At 41.1% G+C, this 18,938-nt stretch overlaps 1 protein-coding gene across 2 annotated transcripts in view; it reads right to left on the reverse strand.

Annotated features, from left to right (window-relative positions):
- srpx (sushi-repeat containing protein X-linked) overlaps positions 1–15,304 on the reverse strand; it is a 19,809-nt gene extending 4,505 nt beyond the window's left edge. The window contains exons 1-4 of one of the 2 annotated variants that reach the window (XM_086052414.1): positions 15,109–15,302; positions 4,881–4,937; positions 957–1,145; positions 1–3 (exon numbers count right to left, since the gene is read on the reverse strand). The exon at positions 1–3 is cut by the window's left edge and continues 174 nt beyond it. In XM_086052414.1, the coding sequence (XP_085908540.1) occupies positions 1–3; positions 957–1,145; positions 4,881–4,937; positions 15,109–15,169 (310 nt within the window). In that variant the 5' untranslated portion in view covers positions 15,170–15,302. Of the gene's footprint in view, positions 4–956; positions 1,146–4,880; positions 4,938–15,108 lie in introns of both variants that reach the window. The other variant, XM_086052415.1, reaches the window with a different exon arrangement.
- Between the last annotated feature and the right edge of the window lie 3,634 nt (positions 15,305–18,938).

Consider the following 18,938-nt stretch of genomic DNA (forward strand, 5'->3'; position numbering starts at 1 on the left):
TCTCTGCCAAAAACAGAGCGAGAACAACCATCTCAAAATTGAGTCAGACAGAAGAAGACGCACTAAAATACACACAATCATAATCATCCCAGTGGAAAGTGAGGGTAGCAAGAAAATGGGTCCCCACAGCAAAGTGGAGACTGTAGCATATAAGCATCCTCAACTAAGGAGCAGGCTGTCACCCATGGATCAAGGTACTAAAAGTAATACCTTAGTACGTGCTCATCCCATTTTTGCCAATGTAAGAGTATTGCTTGCAAGTAGAGCTGTGTCGGGATAAATAGAAATTGTGCAACAAAAAATACAAACTGGAATGTGGTTTATAATACGGCAGCGTCCAAAGCTAACGTTAGAGTGTGTTTCTTATTTTCTTTGGTCGCCGTGTATCCTCAAATGTTACACTAATGATTCTGCTCAACCACTGCGCAACCAACTGTGCTTTAAAGTGGAAGTCAAGCCAAACATATTTTTTTTCAAGAATATGTTATAAGCCCACTAGTGGAAACAAGGCATTCTGATAAATATCGCGTTTGTGGAATAAGATTTAATCCACTCGTTTTTAGCCATCTCAGGGGGTGGCAATTTTGTCAATTCTGTCGACTAAAAATGACATCACAACTACTCAGGACTAAGGTAACGACCAATCACGGCTGACCTGTTTTCTGAAGCTGAGCCGTGATTGGTTGTTACCTGAGCCCTGAGTAGTTGTGATGTCATTTTCAGTCGAGAGAAATGACAAAATAGCCGCCCCCTGAGATCACTAAAAATGGGTTGATTTTGCTGCTTAACTCATATTCCACAAACTCAATATTAATCAGAATGATGTGTTTTCAACTAGTGGGCCTGCTGGGAACATATTCTTGAAAAAAATTTTGGGGGGTTGATTTCACCCCCTTTAAGACACACCCACACTCACATTGTGGGCCGGGTAGCCTCCTTGAAATCCTCGTCCTCACCTCGACATGCATAGTTGGAGGACCAGTGTTTGCTGGCCATGCACACCACCTCGGTGCTCTGGGACTCATATCCTTGCTTGCAGCGGATTTTGCAGCGCGTTCCCATGGCGTTCTTGGAGTGGTATCCCCGTGGCGTGCGGCAGCTCACGTCGCCGTGCTTCACCTTAATGGGCGCACACCACGCGGACCCTAAAATGTGCGTTAAGTCAGTCTGTTGGTTTGGTGTTTCACAGTATGGCCCTTTGTTCACTAGTAACACACTCATGCTCCAGACCAACTCGCAATAGATGAAGATCTGTGATAAAGCCACCATAAAAAAGATGTTTGTATTAGTTTTATACAACGTCTTTATTATGCAGATTGTAAATGTATCTGAGCACAACAAAATGATGAATTGCAATGAACTGGATTAAGAAAGTTCATTAAGTCGCACTTACCTGATGATTTTTGAAGACAGATGTACAGTAGTTGTCTTCCGATTACCTTTATGGTATAAAGCCCAACAACATCCAGCAGGGATGCTGTTTTTATTTACAATGGAACCTCTCAAGTAAGGGTGTACAATTCCAGAATTTGACTCAAAATTGTTTTGGGTAAAAATAAAACTAAGTGCATGAGAGTCTGTTTTGAAAGTGATACATTTGTTCAGAAACTATCAAAGTATTATCTCTGTGTGTTTTGCATTTTGTCTACATTAATTCCCCAAAAAGGTGTGCACCGTATTAAAAACAAGCCTTCTTGTGAGCCGTTGACAGTTTTTTGTCCCAGTTGGTAACTTCTTATTTAATCTTTTTACGAGATGCATCAAGTGGCTCACATTATGCCTGCGTAGTTAAGTATTTTAAGTTTTTCTTTGGCTTTTTGTGACACCTAATCCAGGGCTGTTGATTGTTGGGTTTTTGTGTTTTACAGCGGTAATCTTCTTTTTACACTTGTGTGACAAAAATGTTTTTAAAAATCTGACTTATCATCACCTTATGCAAGCATTTGCTTTTTCTTTGCCATTTTTGCAACAGTTATTCCAAATGAAGAAATGGTTTCAACAAGGGGTATCAAGAACCCTCAGCACTTTTTTTTTTTTAAATCAAAATTAAAGTTTTACACTTACAATTTCATTTTAAAAAAGGAGATCACATCATGCAAGCCACATTACACCTGCATGTTTTCCTTTTTCTTTGGCTTTTTAAATTTTAATTTAACACAATTTAGCACAACCATTCCACTTACTCACATGGACGCTTGTCAAAATGTAATGCCCTCTCCTGACTTACAGGATTGCGAGTTTATCTTATTTGGCGCAGTTCTCTAGGGAAGCGGTACAGTTCCAGTCCCCAACTTTGTTTTATTTTGTACCACGGACCAATTTCTAGACTATTTTGACGACTGCTGCGAAGTGTCGCCCTTTGCAGGGGAGTCTCTCGCGCTGCACATGCTCACAGCTGAGCTCAGCTGAGCTGAAAGGAATAAATCAGTTTTCCATGCATGCGTTCACTCAAAAGATTTGTTCGTTTGAACAAGTAATTCGCAAGTGACACAACAAAAGTGAAGCCCCGTCAACCTTTGCTCCCCCCACAAAAAGGGAAATGCACAAAATCGCAAATTCAAAATGCTTGGAACACAAATGTGCAGTGACAGACTTGAACAGCTACACAACTTTCAATTTCTAGTGCTCATGCACACCTGCACACCAGTTATGTGATCGCCTGTGTGTTATCCTGATTTTATAGCACGTGTCTTGCCTGCATAGCTTCCAGACATGCACATTAGATGTCGATTTTTCTTTTTATCCAATCAGATTTCATCCTCTCTGTGTTGCCACGTAAATGTAATCTGCCCAAGGCCTTCACAAGCCCCACTGCTGGTGTTGCACACACACACACACACACACCCCCACCCACACACACGCACAAAAACACACACACACACACACCCCTGCATACACGCACTTACACACACGCACACACACTATAGAAATGGCTGTTTCTTTTTTTTAACCAATCAGATTTTAGATTCACCACTCTGTGCCTTCACATTTGCATTTTTCCTTCCTGTGATTGTTTGAGCTAGTCTATGTTTACCCCTCTGTAATTGGTTATACTAAATATGCGCGGCAAAGATTGATTTTGAAGATTTTTTTAGGACATTTTCAGAGCAGCACGTGCTGCTCTGAAAAGACGTGCTGCACGTATGAATGCTACAGCTAGCTTATGCAAATCGACTTGAGCAAAAAAAAAAAGGAGCTCTGCATCAGCATCCCTGGTATTTCATTTAAAGGCCATTTAAAAATGGCTGGACTAGACATGGCCGGAAGTGGATTTTAGTCCGGCCCACTAATCGGCCCTCATGCGTTTGACATGGTCGCAAGGCGAACAAATTTAATCTCATCCTACTCAGTGAAAGTCTTCTTTTTAGGCTTCTTTCTACACCTGCGTCGGTGCGAGCGACAACTGCCGCATTGATTCACATGACCAACGCATTGTGCTGTTGGCGACAGGTCTGCGACACATGCCACGCACCCATCAGGAATTGTTGCTGCTCTGATCGGTCCATTATGTCACATGGCGCGATGACATACAGTTTCCCACATGGAGAGGAGGAGAGAATGCAGCACGCAGCTCGTTGCTGCTGCAAAGCAAACTAGTTTGGAAATGAAATTAAATGCATCGTCTAGTCATCTCGGTCCCTTTATGGTTGTAGCAGGCACGATGTCCATTGTTGTCGCTGTCTTTTTGAAGCAACGCCCCCCGACTTGTTTCAAAACACTTGTGTCCACGAGTATATTCAAGCTGTGCACAGCACTTACTCAAGGATGACACCAGCACATCAAGGTGGAGTTCATGCACTTCATCTGGCGTCCTCCCTACTTCCGGAAATACGCCATAGCAAACCTGCTGTGTATAGTGGTTTACTGGTATGCTTTTATTTTGAAGTCTGTGAAGGAGGGGAAGTGTGCAAAATAAATAAGTAACTTGCTGACTGCGACTTCTGCCCGTCTATTGGACCCAAATAATTATACAATACGAAAAACCAACCTCGGGGCTTGGAATGGAAGTAATCACACGCAGTTGGGTAAGTAGTAAAGTACTAGTGGCGCATTTTAAAGCATGTTTTAAGCGTGCCCACAGCGGTTTTGAATAGTAAATTAGCCAGCTAATGATACTTAAAATGCCTCTGCCGTTAGCATTTCTCCAGCGGCGGCGTCAATCAGGGACACTTTTTTCGGGGGTGGGGGGGTGCGGAATGGGGCCGGGGGTAATAATTTCTATGAATAAGGGCGGGGGGGGGGCGCGGCCGTACCCAGGTCAAGGGTGGAGGGTCGCGGCCAGACCGGCAAAAAAGGGTCAAGTGCCCATCTCTGCCAGTTTCTGACATGGCCCTTTTTGAAAATTGATTGCCTATCCCTAGATTATTCTTTCAGGTTGGCTCAAGGAGGAATTTGTATACATGTTGCCACCCAAAGCCATGATAAAAAAAGAGTAAACCTACAGTAGGCCAGGCTCTGCATACTGTATTAAGTCTGCATCCCAAAAAATGTCTTCAAGGCTTTAGGGGCTCATCCAAGAAGTTGGATTACACTACAACTGATTTAGATTTTCTATTTACAGCCTTAAACAGCCCAAGTTACCATGTCAACCATCGCCATGACACAGAGAAGTTAACCCACAGCGGGTCCACGTAATCAACGTGTCTCCTTGTCTCTCCCCAAGTTGGATACATGTCTACAACTCTTGCGTAAATAAATTCTTGCCTCGTGGTTTCTCATCCGACTTGCAATCTGCAGTTTATTTTCCGCTGGCTCAGGATAAACACAAACACACACACAGCTAATTCCCAGAAAGACAAGGAGCATTCATTGCGGGGAAGAAGAGAGTATAGGTATTCCTTTGTCACAGTTCACAGCAACAAAGTAAAGAATGACATCACCTTTGAATGCATGAGAATACCAGTCCTCATCATCTCCGTAGGCGTGCTGTCCTGACCCTGGGGAGGCAAGCAAAGATAAGAAAAAAAGAAAAAGAAAGCAACTAATAAGCAAGAGATGACAGCGTCTAAGATGTTAGGCAATGTTTTTAATACACTCTCCCGGGCTTTTTTGTTTTGTGTGTGTGCTACAAAAACAGCTCCGGGATCGAGTTTAAAAGATTGCTTTTACATCTGAAACACGCTCACAAGAGAGAGTGTGAGTGTGGGGGCATGTGTGTCTGTGGATCTTTTGGGTTGAAGTCATGCAGAAGGAGTGAACCTCAAATGATCCATTTTGTTCCATCCACTGTGCACTTATATTTGCTCACGGGGAATTAGTGGTGATTTTTGAATCAAGGGCAATAGTTCAACATTGATTTGCTGTGCATGAAAAACGTACTTCTGTCTTTGGATTAATCTCCCAAGTGTGTGCTTATCTGACTGTCACTACCAATTCTCCCTGTCCTTTTTCTGGTATAAGTGGCAGCAGAGGCCTTGACCCCTAGTTGTCATGGAAACAGCACAATGAGTGCGGCCTGAATTCTGCCCTAGAAGCAAATATGACATGACCAGGAAGAAGAATCCGAACAAACTTATTTACGTTAAAAAAAAAATCTCAGATTGTGTAGACGATTTGTTTTGGCTATGTGGTCAATTGCATTTGGAACCGAAATTGGAATTTAAAAGTAAGCAAGACTACAGTGGAACACCCCTGAGGCCGTGCAGTTTGGAATTAGCCCAAAAACATGTATTCAAATTCAAAAATTCAAACCGCCGTCATGCATGGCGTCATGACAATATTGTGTAACTTCAGCTAAACGAGGCTCCAAAGAATCAATTCCACTCTCTTTTCTTTGGCTCTTTTTTTATGGCAGCAGAGAAGGATGGCAAAAAATCTGTGATAACTGCATGATTTGAAATGAAACTTATTGTGATGTGAAAAAGCAGCATGTGCATCTTTATCCTGGCTGACCAGTACAATATGGGGACAACAATTTGTCATCAAATGACATTTTATTGCATTTACACCCTACTATTAACAGTGATTAATTTATCTTAACACTTGGATGACAGTTGCAAATTTTAAAATGTTACTTTAAACACAGCCTGTACAGCAAATAAAAGATTTATGACATATATATATGTATATATAGTATTTCCTATAGGATAAATTAACGTGTTCGATCTCAGAGGTTCCACTATTTTGGGGGTTGTCTGGTAGGTAGCCTGACCAAATGTTACCCATCAGTTATTTTATCATAAAAAACACCACTCAGAGTACATAAAGTGCATGTGGAAACCTTGTTCCAAAACTGCTCCCCATCAAGCATACTTACCACAGGCATTAATTCGTCATTACCCAGTTTAAACAGCAGTCAGTTGATACAAAACAGAAGCGACTAAGGCAGAGGGGTTTTCAAAGTGTGTACCCTCGCCAAGACAGCTCAACGTTGTAATGCAAATTTTTTTCACATATGCTGAAGCTTAAAAAAAAGCATTGTTCTCTTCATTTTTCTCAAGCTGTTTCCCCTAATGTCTCACACTTTGAAAATTCATCAATATGAGGAGAAAGTCAGGTTGGATTTACTTTTCCCAATTCTGGCCAATATTAGTCATTTTGGACTAGTATTTACAAGCACGTTTCAAGTGACACGTATCGGATATGACTAAACACCTATAACACGGACTTATATATGAATGGACTAACTAACCGCTTAGTCACCATTGCGAGAAGTGAAGCCACTGATTGACATTGACATTGATTTCCCCACGGCGCTTTCACATTGCTTTCTGTCCTTATGGCAAAAATGACACTATGAATGGCATACCAATACGTTTGGGAGAAGCGCTACGTGCACATTTCAGCGGTAAGAACGTGATTTTATATTTATCTTTTAAGTTATCATCACGTTGTCAGAACCGAAATGTAAGCAAACCCATCGGGCCAAAATTTGTTGCCATATGTAAACCTAAACTGTGTCAGTCACAATTCACGATACTAGATAATATTCTCTGAATGGTCCATGCAAGCAGTGACGTTTGTTCTCTGAGAGGCTCTCATTTCTCCATACGGGGATCCTAGCATAAAACATGTACTGTTAAAAAAAAATTCAGCCAAAAACATAACAAAGGTTGTCAGTGACAGTAAGATGGCTGCGCTCTGGGGCCATTTGTTAGTCCATTCATGTATAAGTCTGTGACATGAAACAACACATACATAAATTAAGGGAGTCGAGATGTGACTCCGCCACTGCGCTTGCCGCATATCCGAATTGTGCTACTTGAAAGCAATTCTGAATTGTGTCACATTGAACCATGCAATGTAAATCCCTCCTAAGAAGCAAGGTGATGAGTGAGCAAAGAGGAAGTATCGAGGTGGGCGGGGTGGAGTTTGCTTCACCTTGGCCTCGGCATGGTGGTGAATATCTGCTCTATTCACGAGTATAGGAGATGTGTTCCACCCTCCTCCGGCCTTTGCATGTCAGTCTTCTGGTCAGTGACGTTGGCCATCGAGCCACATTTGTCATTGTGGCTTTATTTTCCCTGACACTTATCTAACCAATATAGGATGGCGCACACGCGCACACACTCACACAAAGCCGCGACCAGAACCAGCGCTGAGGTTTTCACTGACACATGACACATCATCACTGGGCGAAATACTCATGCTGAGTTTCGCTGGCTCAGAGGAAAACTTATGATTGCGCTTGTCGAAGAGGACAAAAGAGGAGGTGATATATGGAAAATGGATTGCAGAGGAGGTGATATATGGAAAATGGATTTCAGAGAATAGTCAGAAAATAAGACATCTGAGTGTTCTTTTGATGACTCGGGGATTTATAGAGGAAATGGTCTTTGCACATCGTACAAACATTCAATACAATGTAACCTCAAAATTATGCATTTTAGAATTCAATCTAAGGCTGTCCCAGGGACAGAACGGACCATTTTGTGGACAGACGGAGCATGGATGGAAGTGGGTTTTCGTCCGTCCCTCTATTCGTCCCTAACTGGGTCAAGTACCGACTGAACGTGTGGGTTCTTTTAAAAAGAAAGACCACTACAAGACCACACTACATACACAACTGCTCACAACGACCAATCACGGCTGACCTGTTTTCTGAATCTGAGTCGTGATTGGTCGTTGTGAGCAGTTGTGATGTCATTTTCAGTCGACAGAAGACAAAATGGCCGCCCCCCCAGAGATGGCTAAAAACAAGTGCATTTTGCTGCTTAACTTTTTGCTGGTCTCATCTACTAGCAGGGCAACTAGCAAGACCAAAACGAACCCACTAGACTACAGGGGTCATTTCACAAAGCAGGTTTAGTGAAAACTCAAGAGTCTACTAACCCTGAAATGAGGGAAACGTTTTGGAAAATATTATTGCAGACAAGCGGAGCTTTCCAGCTGTGATTGGTCGTTACCTGAGCCCTGAGAGACTGATGTCATTTTCAGTCGACAAAAGTGGTAAAATGGCCGCCCCCGGAGATGGCTAAATACGAGTGGATTAACACTTATTCCACAAATGCAATATTTATTAGAATGCTAGTGGGCTTGCATAGAACAAATTCTTGAAAAAAATATGTTTGCGTTGACTTCCTCTCTAGCCCTTTGCAATTCCACCTGGCAGTTTTACCTGAACGAAAGGTGCACCAAAGTAAATTTGATGCTGTACTTGAACCATTTGGAGTATCAGCATAGTTTTGGTCTCTTTTTGAAGATAAGACTTTGAATTTTTCTCCTCGACTGTCAGAATCTTTTTAAGTGCTACTGGCACTGAATTATGGAAGTTTTCATTTAAAATGTTAAAATTTTACAGTAACAATTGCATGTGCACAAGTAATAAAGGTTACCATTATTTCAAAATTGGGTTTTAGTTTCAAATTTTGGGTTATATTTTCCGAAAGCAGCACACAGGCCTTGTGGTTAGCGCATCTGTCTCACAGTTCTGAGGTTTTGGGTTCAAATGTAGCTCTGGATTTCCTGTGTATGTTCTTCGCACTCGTCCATTGGTTTTCATCAGATACCCCAGCTTCACCCACATCATCCAAACATGCATGTTAGGTTCATTCAAGACTTTTAATCATCCACTGTGAGTGTGAATGATTTTGACTATATAGGCCTAGTGCCCTGGAAATTGACTGGCAACCAGTCCAGGGTGTAATCTGCCACTCGCACTAAAGCGTCAGCTGCGATAGGCCCCCATAGAAGACGAGCAGTATAGAAAAAGGATAGATGAATGAATTTTTTCCCAAATTTTAGCTTGAATTCCGAGTTGAAGTTGAGTTTTGAAGGTCCGCCGTTAAAATGTGAAATCCAACTTTTAAAAAAATGTTATGTTGTTTCCTCACATTTCTGGCTTCATTCAAGTCATTAGTCAACTTGCTGGCTGCCTCCACAGCCTGGCCTTCTGACACCATTCATCATTCTTCCTTGTGCTCCCAATTACAGCTTTCCTCACTGCATCTTTTATGAAGGAGGCTGGTTCGCCATCTCTGTTTGACAAGTATTAACAGATGCTTCTTACTTATTCTGTTCCTCAGCACCAGCAGTGTCTACAAAGTTTGCTTGAGGCCACTGGTTATTCAGTTACTTTGCTTATGCTCAATGTCTCAACAAACCAAGTTTACGCTTCAGTTTGTTTGTGTGAACCAGAACATTCACTGTTTCCAAATCCCTAATTGTCTGTAGCACAATTTTAATCCTGCAAAAGAACAGATTTTGTTTCACTCGCCTGATCACGAGGCCATACGGGAAGACTCACAACAGTGTGAAGCTCGATATCTCTTCTTCCACAATGTACTAGAGGACATGCGCCAGGTTCAACAAAACTGCTTAACCACAGCCTGAACTCCTCACTCTCCAGCGATTTTTATTGTGCAAGCGTGCAGTGCGTGAAGGCCACACAAAGTGGAGGCTAATAAAATAAGACAACATTTTTTGGGTTATGCACAAACCAGAGGGAATTATGATGCTACCTTGATTTACGACAAGTGACTTGACTTTTTTCAGGATTTTTTTTTTTGTCTTGAGTTGAGAGAAAAAAAAAATTGAATTACAAGAGTTAGATGGTGGCAGTAAATTTCATGACAAGCTGTTTGGAAGAGAGTGAACAATTCTTTAAAAAAGAGGCCAGACTTTGCTTGAAGCTGTTTTTTTGCCACTACCTTTTGACGTTTACTGCAGAACTTAACATAAAACTAGGAGATGTTGTGTATTTGACTACATGGCATAACTTTGTCATGTGGATACCCACTATCTTAACACATACACACAATGCAAAATGTTCTAAACGGGCTACTGAAACTGGCATCAATATCACAATGTTACAACTTAAAGAAACAGATATTTGAACACAAATGGTGCAGCAACACGTGTGGACAGACAATACAACAACTAATAACAGGCATTTATTCTTTATTCCCTGTGAAAAACAACTAATATTATTCCATCTTACTGACTTGTCTTCTTTGTGTTCATGCTGGCCCCTGGTGGCGAAGGCGTGCATACCAGAAGGAGCAGCACAATGAATTACAGTGAAGTCAAACAGTATAATGCTTTACATTCTTTTGAATTATGTTATTGTTGTATTTTTTTGGACTTAAGTACAACAAGTGGGGTTTTGTGACAGGGCAGTATGCAATGACGGTAAATAAAACGTTGCGACATAAAGTGGTTTTATGCAACAAATTGTGAAGGAGCCTAAGAGTTCCAAGCCACCAAATATTTCCATTGTTCATTGTAATTTATTGTAGACCTACAGTATACGAAACTTGCTGTAATTGTACCTGAATTGTTGTCAAATATATTAATAACATTAAAATAAACTAGGGAGAATAATCGCATCATCAAGTATCATATCTGTGCTGTTCTTCACTGTGGATTGGCATAAACAAATATTGATTGATTGCTGAGAATTCTGTTGATTATGTGGCATGAATAGTCAATTAGACCATCCATCCATCCATCCATCCATTTTCTGTACCACCTATCCTCACTAGAGTTGCTAGAAAGCTGGAGCCTATCACAGCTCACTTTGGGCGAGAGGTGGGGTACAGCTTCCGGCTGGTTGCCAGTCAATTGCAGGGCTCATAGACAGAGGAACTTTCTCACTCACAGTCATACAAAAGGACAATTTAAAGCCTTGGAATGTGGGAGGAGAATACCCTTGCAAGCATTGAGAGAACAGACACAACACACCCCCCCCCCCCCCCCCACACACACACACACCACATGAAGGCCTGAACCAAGATTCGAACCCAAAACCCCTTGACTGTGAGGTAGATGTGCTAAACACTACGACACACTGCTGCCCGGTTGATTAAGACAACAGAGTCAAAATGAAGTGCATGGCTTGGCTACAGAGTCTGACTTGGCTGTGAAGTTAACGTGACATCAGCTATGGGAAGTTAAAAGAAAAAATTCTCAAGAATATGTTCTATGCAGGCCCATTAATTGAAACAAGGCATTCTGATTAATATTGCGTTTATGGAATAAGAGCTAGTCCACCCGTTTTTAGCCATCACAGGGGGGCGGCCATTTTGTCACCTCTGTTGACTGAATATGACATCACAACTGCTCAGGGCTCAGGTAACGACCAATCACAGCTGACGTGTTTTCTGAAGCTGAGCCATGATTGGTCATTATCTGAGCCCTGAGCAACTGTGACGTCATTTTCAGTCAACAGAAATGTGTGACAAAATGGCCGCCTCCTGACTGAAATGGCTAAAAACGGATGGATTGTTGCTGCTTAACTCTTATTGCATTCTAAAGACGCAATATTCATCAGAATGCCTTGTTTCAACTAGTGGGCCTGCATAGAACATATTCTTGAAGAAAAATGTTTGGGTTGACTCCCTCTTTAAGCTCAATTTACAACTCTGACATGGAAACAAAGATCAAAACAGAGGAATTAATCAACAGTAGTTAAAATTAGTCTAAACAAGAAATGATGAAGTGCGAATGTTAGTATGCGAGCAGTGACTGAGAGGATGTCAATACTGTACTGTGTAGCAGTCGCACACTAATGATTCATCCTGACTCACACGTGAAAATATGTCCATAGAGACACATCTCACAGCTAACAAGCGTGTCAGCGTTTTCAAGTCAGGTCTCCTCGCCTGCGCCATCCTTTGATATTTTAGTTTCTACTTAACTTCAGGCTGCTTCCTTTTCCCAGAAAGATGGGGCGGAAAGTCAATAGCGTTATCAGCGGAGGCGGCATAAAAGCTCATCTTGCCGGCAAACCTTGGGGAATGACAGAAACGTTCAATTACCGAGGCTGATTTCCAATTAGTTCCTCTCCGTGGGCTCGCAACACAAAATGCCATTAAGTGGATGCTTGTCCTCGAAATGTTAACATGCAGTTATGGCTTATGACAGAGAAGAATTTTCTTTAGAGATCAATTCCTACCGAGGTTACTGTTGCCTTTTCAAACTGTACGCTTACTCTAACAGTAAGACTGTTATTTAATTAACAATGACAATCATTTAGCTTCACAGCTGCAATGTTGGATGATGAAGAATGTATGTTGTCGCTTACACAAAGCTATGCAGGCCACGGTGTGGTTTAGAATGTCGAATCTTGATGTGGTTTGTGGTGTTGGTGATGATTTCACCAACATTTTTTAGATTGTATGTGGCGCCGCCCATTCAGTATTATACCATTGTGTTCAGTACCCTAATGATGCTACAGAGCAGCTACTGTGTATTGGTACCTCTTCACAACTTTTGACAATGGAAATGCAAGGGTTTCAAAAAGTGGTCCTCTACGGATAAGCTCTTTTGGTACCTTTTCATAATTTTCGGCAATAAAAACACAAAAGTGCGAAAAGCGTACGTATTAAAGAGCAAATCAACCCAAACATTTTTTTGGGGGGGGAGAATATGTTCCCAGCAGGCCCACAAGTTGAAACAAGGCATTCTGATTAATATTGCGTTTGTGGAATATGACTTAAGCAGCCAAATCCCCCTGTTTTTAGCCATCTCCGGGGGCAGCCATTTTGTCACTTCTGTCGACTGAAAATGACATCACAACTGCTCAGGGCTCAGCTAACAACCAATCACGGTTGACCTGTTTTCTGAAGCTGAGCCGTGATTGGTCGTTAGCTGAGCCCTGAGCAGTTGTGATGTCATTTTCAGTCGACAGAAATGACAAAATGGCCGCCCGTAGAGATGGCTAAAAATGGCTGGATTAACTCTTATGCCACAAACACAATATTTATCAGAATGCCTCGTTTCAACTAGTGGGCTTGCATAAAACATGTTCTTGAAAAAAAATGTGTTTGGGTTGACTTCCACTTTAACTATTTTGGTACCCATTCCTCACTTTTGACAGTGAAAATGCAAGGGTGCCAAAACATCATTCGATACAGATCACCCCTTTTTTAGCATCCACTGATAACTTTGGATAATGAAAACACAAAGGTCGAAAAACATGCATGGTACCCATTAACCTAATTTGAGTGACTGAAAAGTGGTACGGGCGGCACGGTGCTCGACTTGTTAGCACATCCGCCTCACAGTGCAGAGGTCGTGGGTTTGAATCCGCCCCCGGCCTTCCTGTGCAGTTTCTTGTTCTCCCCGTGCCTACGTGGATTTTCTCCGGGTACTCCAGTTTCCTCCCACATTCCAAGAACATGCATGGTAGGTTAGTTGGACACTCTAAATTGCCCCTAGGCGTGAGTGTGAATGTTTATTTGTCTGTGTGTGTCCTGCGATTGGCGGGCAACCAGTTCAGGGTGTCCTACACCTGCTGCCCGAAGACAGCTGGGATAGGCTCCAGCACGCCCAAGACCCTTGTGAGGATAAGCGGATTGGATAATGGATGGCTGGATGGATGAAAAGTGGTACAGTAAGGACCAGCTATTTTAGTATTCATTCAAAACATTGGACAATGGAAGCATAAGGGGTTCTAGTTTAGCGCCCAGCGCAAGTCTAGCGTGGTCTAATTGTGCATGGATTTAATTTTCTTTCTTTTGGTATTTTTGCAGACAAGCGGAGCTTTCTAGCAACTGTGATGTCATTTTCAGTCAACAGAAGTGACAAAATGGCCGCCCCCAGAGATGCCTAAAAACGGGGTGGATTAACTCTTATTCCACAAACGCAATAGTGAATAGAACATATTCTTGAAAAAAATGTTTGGGTTGACTTCCTCTTTAAAAGGTGGGGTCCTGTCTGGTGAGTGACGTGGGAGTCAGCGAATGAGAGTTGAGTTGTCTGATTTGAGCTCAGGTTAGCGCCTGGCTGTTAACTGGCTAACTGTGAGCCAGTCTGCATACTGTTGAGTGCTTGGTTGTTCAATTACGGCCGTAGCAGCGTTATGTGACGGAAACAACTTGACATGCGATAAGAGTCAGTCATAGATGGATGTAATGGAGAGAATCTGGTCACTTTTCAAAATAAAATGTTTTTCAGACTAAAATAAACCAGAAGTACTGTACTTTTTTTTTTCTTTCTTGCATCTGTGCGGCCCGCCGCGGCCTGGTCTAAAGTGGTCCACGGCCCGGTGGTTGGGCACCCCTGCTTTACAGGACATTTTAAAAATCATGCTGCATTCAATAGACACACACCAGTTGCACAAGGACCACCTGAGCAAACACAAACAAACACACCCCTGTAAAATAAACTGCACAAATGCACTCACAGAGCACAGCAAAGTCTTCTTGACATTTTCAGTGTGAATTTGTAATGCAGTCGCTTGTGTTCATGTTTCAGCATGTGTGATTGCCATACAGCATGCGTAACTTTGAAGTCAGTCCAGCTGCTCAAAGCCTGGCTCCAAAAGCCAGTCTGGCCTCATTATATACTGTAACGTGTGTGTGCATGTGCACGTGCGTGCGTAGACATGCATTAAGTGGTCATTAATGCTGGCCTCACAGGCCGACTTAATCTAAAAGGGAAAAACGCCGAGCTTTGCAAGTCCCCCCGCATGCACACTGCACTCCCCCCGTTCCACACCACCTCCATGTACACGCAACTAAAAAAAAAGTGCCTTGACCCACAAATCCAGGGCACAACATCTAACAGCCTTTGACTTGAGAGGATCCGGCCTATAAAAACAAGCCATCCCGTCCTTAGAGACGAGACAGCAGCAGCAGCAGCAGGGTTGTCTTTGGAGGACAAAAAAAAAAAAAAGTAGGGCAAGCATTTGGGGGTAAAAAAAAGAGAGGTCTGTTTAGGTCTTACCTTCGTATGCCGAGCAGAAGCAGATGTGGACGCACAGCAGCAGCAGAGACCGCATGTCCATGCTGAGAAGGGAGTCGAGGGGGGACAGGATAGGAAAGACGCTCCTCAACTTGTGAAGATCTCCTGCAGGAAAACTTCCAGCACATTCCTCCTTTTCCCTAAGAAAAAAAAGGCCCGCCTCTTTGCTCCACAAACAAGGGAACACAGTGTGGCTCACCCCGAGAGAGCCTTAAACTAACATGACTTTTCATCACCTTAAAGTACACCAGACTAACGTTTTTCCTATCGGGGGCCATGACACCTTTTATCAAGTCCTCTAAGGGGCATATACTGTAGATTTACTTTTATTTTCAATGATGTGACAAAGTATTCATTATATGTGGTGAGCATTTTTGTGTTTTTTTTTAAACATTGACCCCAAAATTGACCCTTTCATGGAACTCAAGTTTCAAGTTTCAATGTCCAAGAGAACTGTTATGAATAAATTACGCAATACATACATAAATGTGTTCTACAATGCACATTGAGTGTATTCATCATATTATTGTACTGCATGTACACGTTTGTTTATGCATCCATTTTACATGAGCTGACAGATCAAAACCTTTTTCTATTTCCAAAAAGGCCTCCGTTTCTCACACCATGTTCACAAATCTAAAACTGTGATAGGGAGCACTCCTCCTTTGCCAAGAAAACCAAAATCAAAATCCAACTAACAGGTGTGGCATATCAAGATGCTGATTAGAGAGCATAATTATTGCACAGCTGCCTTTGGCTGCCCACAATTTAAAAAAAAAAAAACTATAAAATGTGCAGTTATTCTGTAATGGGGGATGGGGGGAGGAGTGCTGGGACATAAAGCCAGTCAGTATCTGGGGTGACCACCATTTGCCCCATCTACTGCAACACAACCTTTTTGAACATAGCTCTGATGATCCTACCAACTAGGAAATAATGCAAACCTAATCTAATACACAGGATAGAGAGGAATAAACGAGATCCTAACACTTTCGTTTTATTATAGTTAATATAATTTATGCTATATGCTTTGCAGTCGAAAATATGATTTAGACTGTCACAGGCACCTTCTGTTTAGCAATGAAGGACATCTTTGTGTATGAAAGCCTATTCAGGCTGTTTTGTGCATCACAGGCCACTGTTTGTATCCGACCATTTAACCGGCTCATACCTTTAAATGAATCACACTGTAACCATTTCAACAAAATATGATATTTAGCATCTTTTCACAGTGTAGGATGAATTACAAGAATTTAAATAGATTCCATCCACAAAGCTCAGTTCTAACCGCTGATTGCCAAATAATGTATAAAGGGGTGTCAAAAATCTACACATATATATGCAGTGTGTGTATATATATGCATATACGTATAATTATATGTATACATAAAATATATGTAAAAAATTTTTTTTTCAAAAAAGAATACATTTTCAAGAAACATGCAAATTGTTTGTACTCTTCAATACAATACAATACAATTTTATTTATATAGCGCATTTCATAACAGCTGGAGCTGTAACAAAGCACTTTACAAACAATAAACAAGAAATAACAAGAAATAATAAACAATAAAAAGGCCATAATACACATATTATATAATATACTAATATAATCAGTATAAAATGTGTACATTTTCAAGGAAAAAAGGCCAAACATTTTATATTATTTATTAGTGATCACTTTTGTCAAAAAATATTTCTTCTTCCTTAAAAATATGCTACTTTTTTTCTCGAAAACATGTGATATTTAAAAATATGCAATTTTTTAAAAATATGTACAACTTTATTCTCGTAAGATTATTACTTCATTCTCAAGTGTAATTCCTTTTTCCTTTTCAGTGTGGCCACAATACTCAGTCTCTAAATAAGAAACATCGTATGAGACCAAGCCTATTTTGGTATTCTGTGATACAACATGGTCGTTGCAACAAACAAAAGCATTTGTGTGATAGCGAAGTTGCTGTAGACAGAGCGAAGAAACTTTACTGCCCGTTCATTGCGGTCTTTGCATCTTCAGCAGGGCAAGTCATCACAAGAAAGCATTTAAGTGATTCTTGTCTTGTCAGCAAATGTGCGCAGGATCAAATGTTCTGTAATTATATGGCTTCAACAGCACTTCCATGCATTTTTATTTTTTACCAAGTAAATACAGATCTGGATAAAGGTGCCGATTGTTACAGTCGACCGGCGTTGTGTAAGAGTGGGGCAGTGTCTAATCTGATCCAGAAGATAGCATTGCTGGTGAAAAAGCAATTGGTGCTCACTGTATATCGACCTATACTGCTGTCTACAGGACTGAAGTAGAATATTGTCGCACACTACATCACTACAATAATGGGTGACATTTTAGTTGATTCTGTAATACAGTAAACCTTGCATATTCATGCTTCGGCATTTATATATATATATATATATATATATATATATATATATATATATATATATATATATATATATATTTTTTTTTTTTTTTTTTTTTTTTACCAACCTTTCCTCTGTTTTGTGCTCAAGCCAAAACAATAAAAATATTACTTTGGTGCTGTCTTGTGACATCTTGGTGCCATTGAACTACGTAGAAGTTTGTTGAAAAGTATTGTTATGATAAAGTAGTGCTTTTAAAGTTGTGCTGCCTATTTGCAGCAGCTGTGATTTTGCATCACCCAAAAAAAAGAGAAAGCGATGATAAGAAAAGAAGAAGTAAAACACAACACTTTGCCTGTAGAGTTATGGTGGTTATATGATGGCCACAGTTTGACCCAGATACAGACTATTTCTACTGCCATGATTTCATAAGGGACAATTTATAAAAATGTAACTTAAAACATTTAAGTTTCAAATTAGTTTCAGTTAGTAAAGGTTTTATGATGGCCAGTTTGACTCTCCAACCAGAGATGGGCACTTTAACCTTTTTTGCCGTTCTGTCCTCAGTCCTCCGTCCGCGACCTGGATACCCTTCTGTCCTCGTCCCTCTGTCCTTATTCATAAAAATAACCGACCCCGTCCGTCCTCATCCTTTGCTTTCCAAGTGCTTCCGTCCTTACATTCCGACAGTCTGCATCCCACAACAGACGGAATTTTACCTTAGAGGTTCAATAGGTTACATTGTATTTGGACAGGATCTTGCTATGATATGCTGTCATGTATTAGTCTCCTAAATTCATTCCTTGTTTTTGCATTTTGGACCACTACGGTTTACAGTATCTGCCGCTTTTCCTTTGTTTTCCGTGCTTCTACTACGCCTTCTATAGCAATGAGAGTTTTTTTTTCCCACAGCTAGTGTTGAGATGTGTGGTGTGTTTTTCCTTTGGTCAACCATGAGTGGATCATTTGTTGCCGTCAGTCTGAGTCAGCGGTCACCTTCCTCTCCCGCAGAGGATTTGACAGACGTATCTCTCACTTTAGAGACCTTCATAACAGTGGTTGCGCATTGTGAAAGTTTTTATTTAGTTTCCTCCATCCTGGCCCGCTGTCACATCATTGTGTGAGTTTTTTATTACAGGAGAGTGCTCGGTTTGTGTGGCTCTCTGGGAATTTTGATTTCTCCCGTAACTGTCTTTTCAGTCAGCCTCACTCTCATCATTTCATTTTGCTCTTTTGGTGCATTGATGAGTTTGAATTATGTTATGTACATCTCCCTTTTGACAATTTGGAGGGAAAAAAGTATCACCAAAAGAAATATATTGGAACCTCCAAAGTGGAATATTATCAATATGATGAAGTACAGTAGTTGTAAATACAAAACACTAGCCTAGATGAAATAGCAAATAAGTATAGCGCAGCTTATATTCAACTAGTGAATGGGAGCAGGACAA

Source organism: Filicampus tigris, chromosome 14, assembly GCF_054856515.1.
Source record: "Filicampus tigris isolate MCC_2025a chromosome 14, RoL_Ftig_1.0, whole genome shotgun sequence".
Taxonomy (NCBI): Eukaryota; Metazoa; Chordata; class Actinopteri; order Syngnathiformes; family Syngnathidae; genus Filicampus; species Filicampus tigris.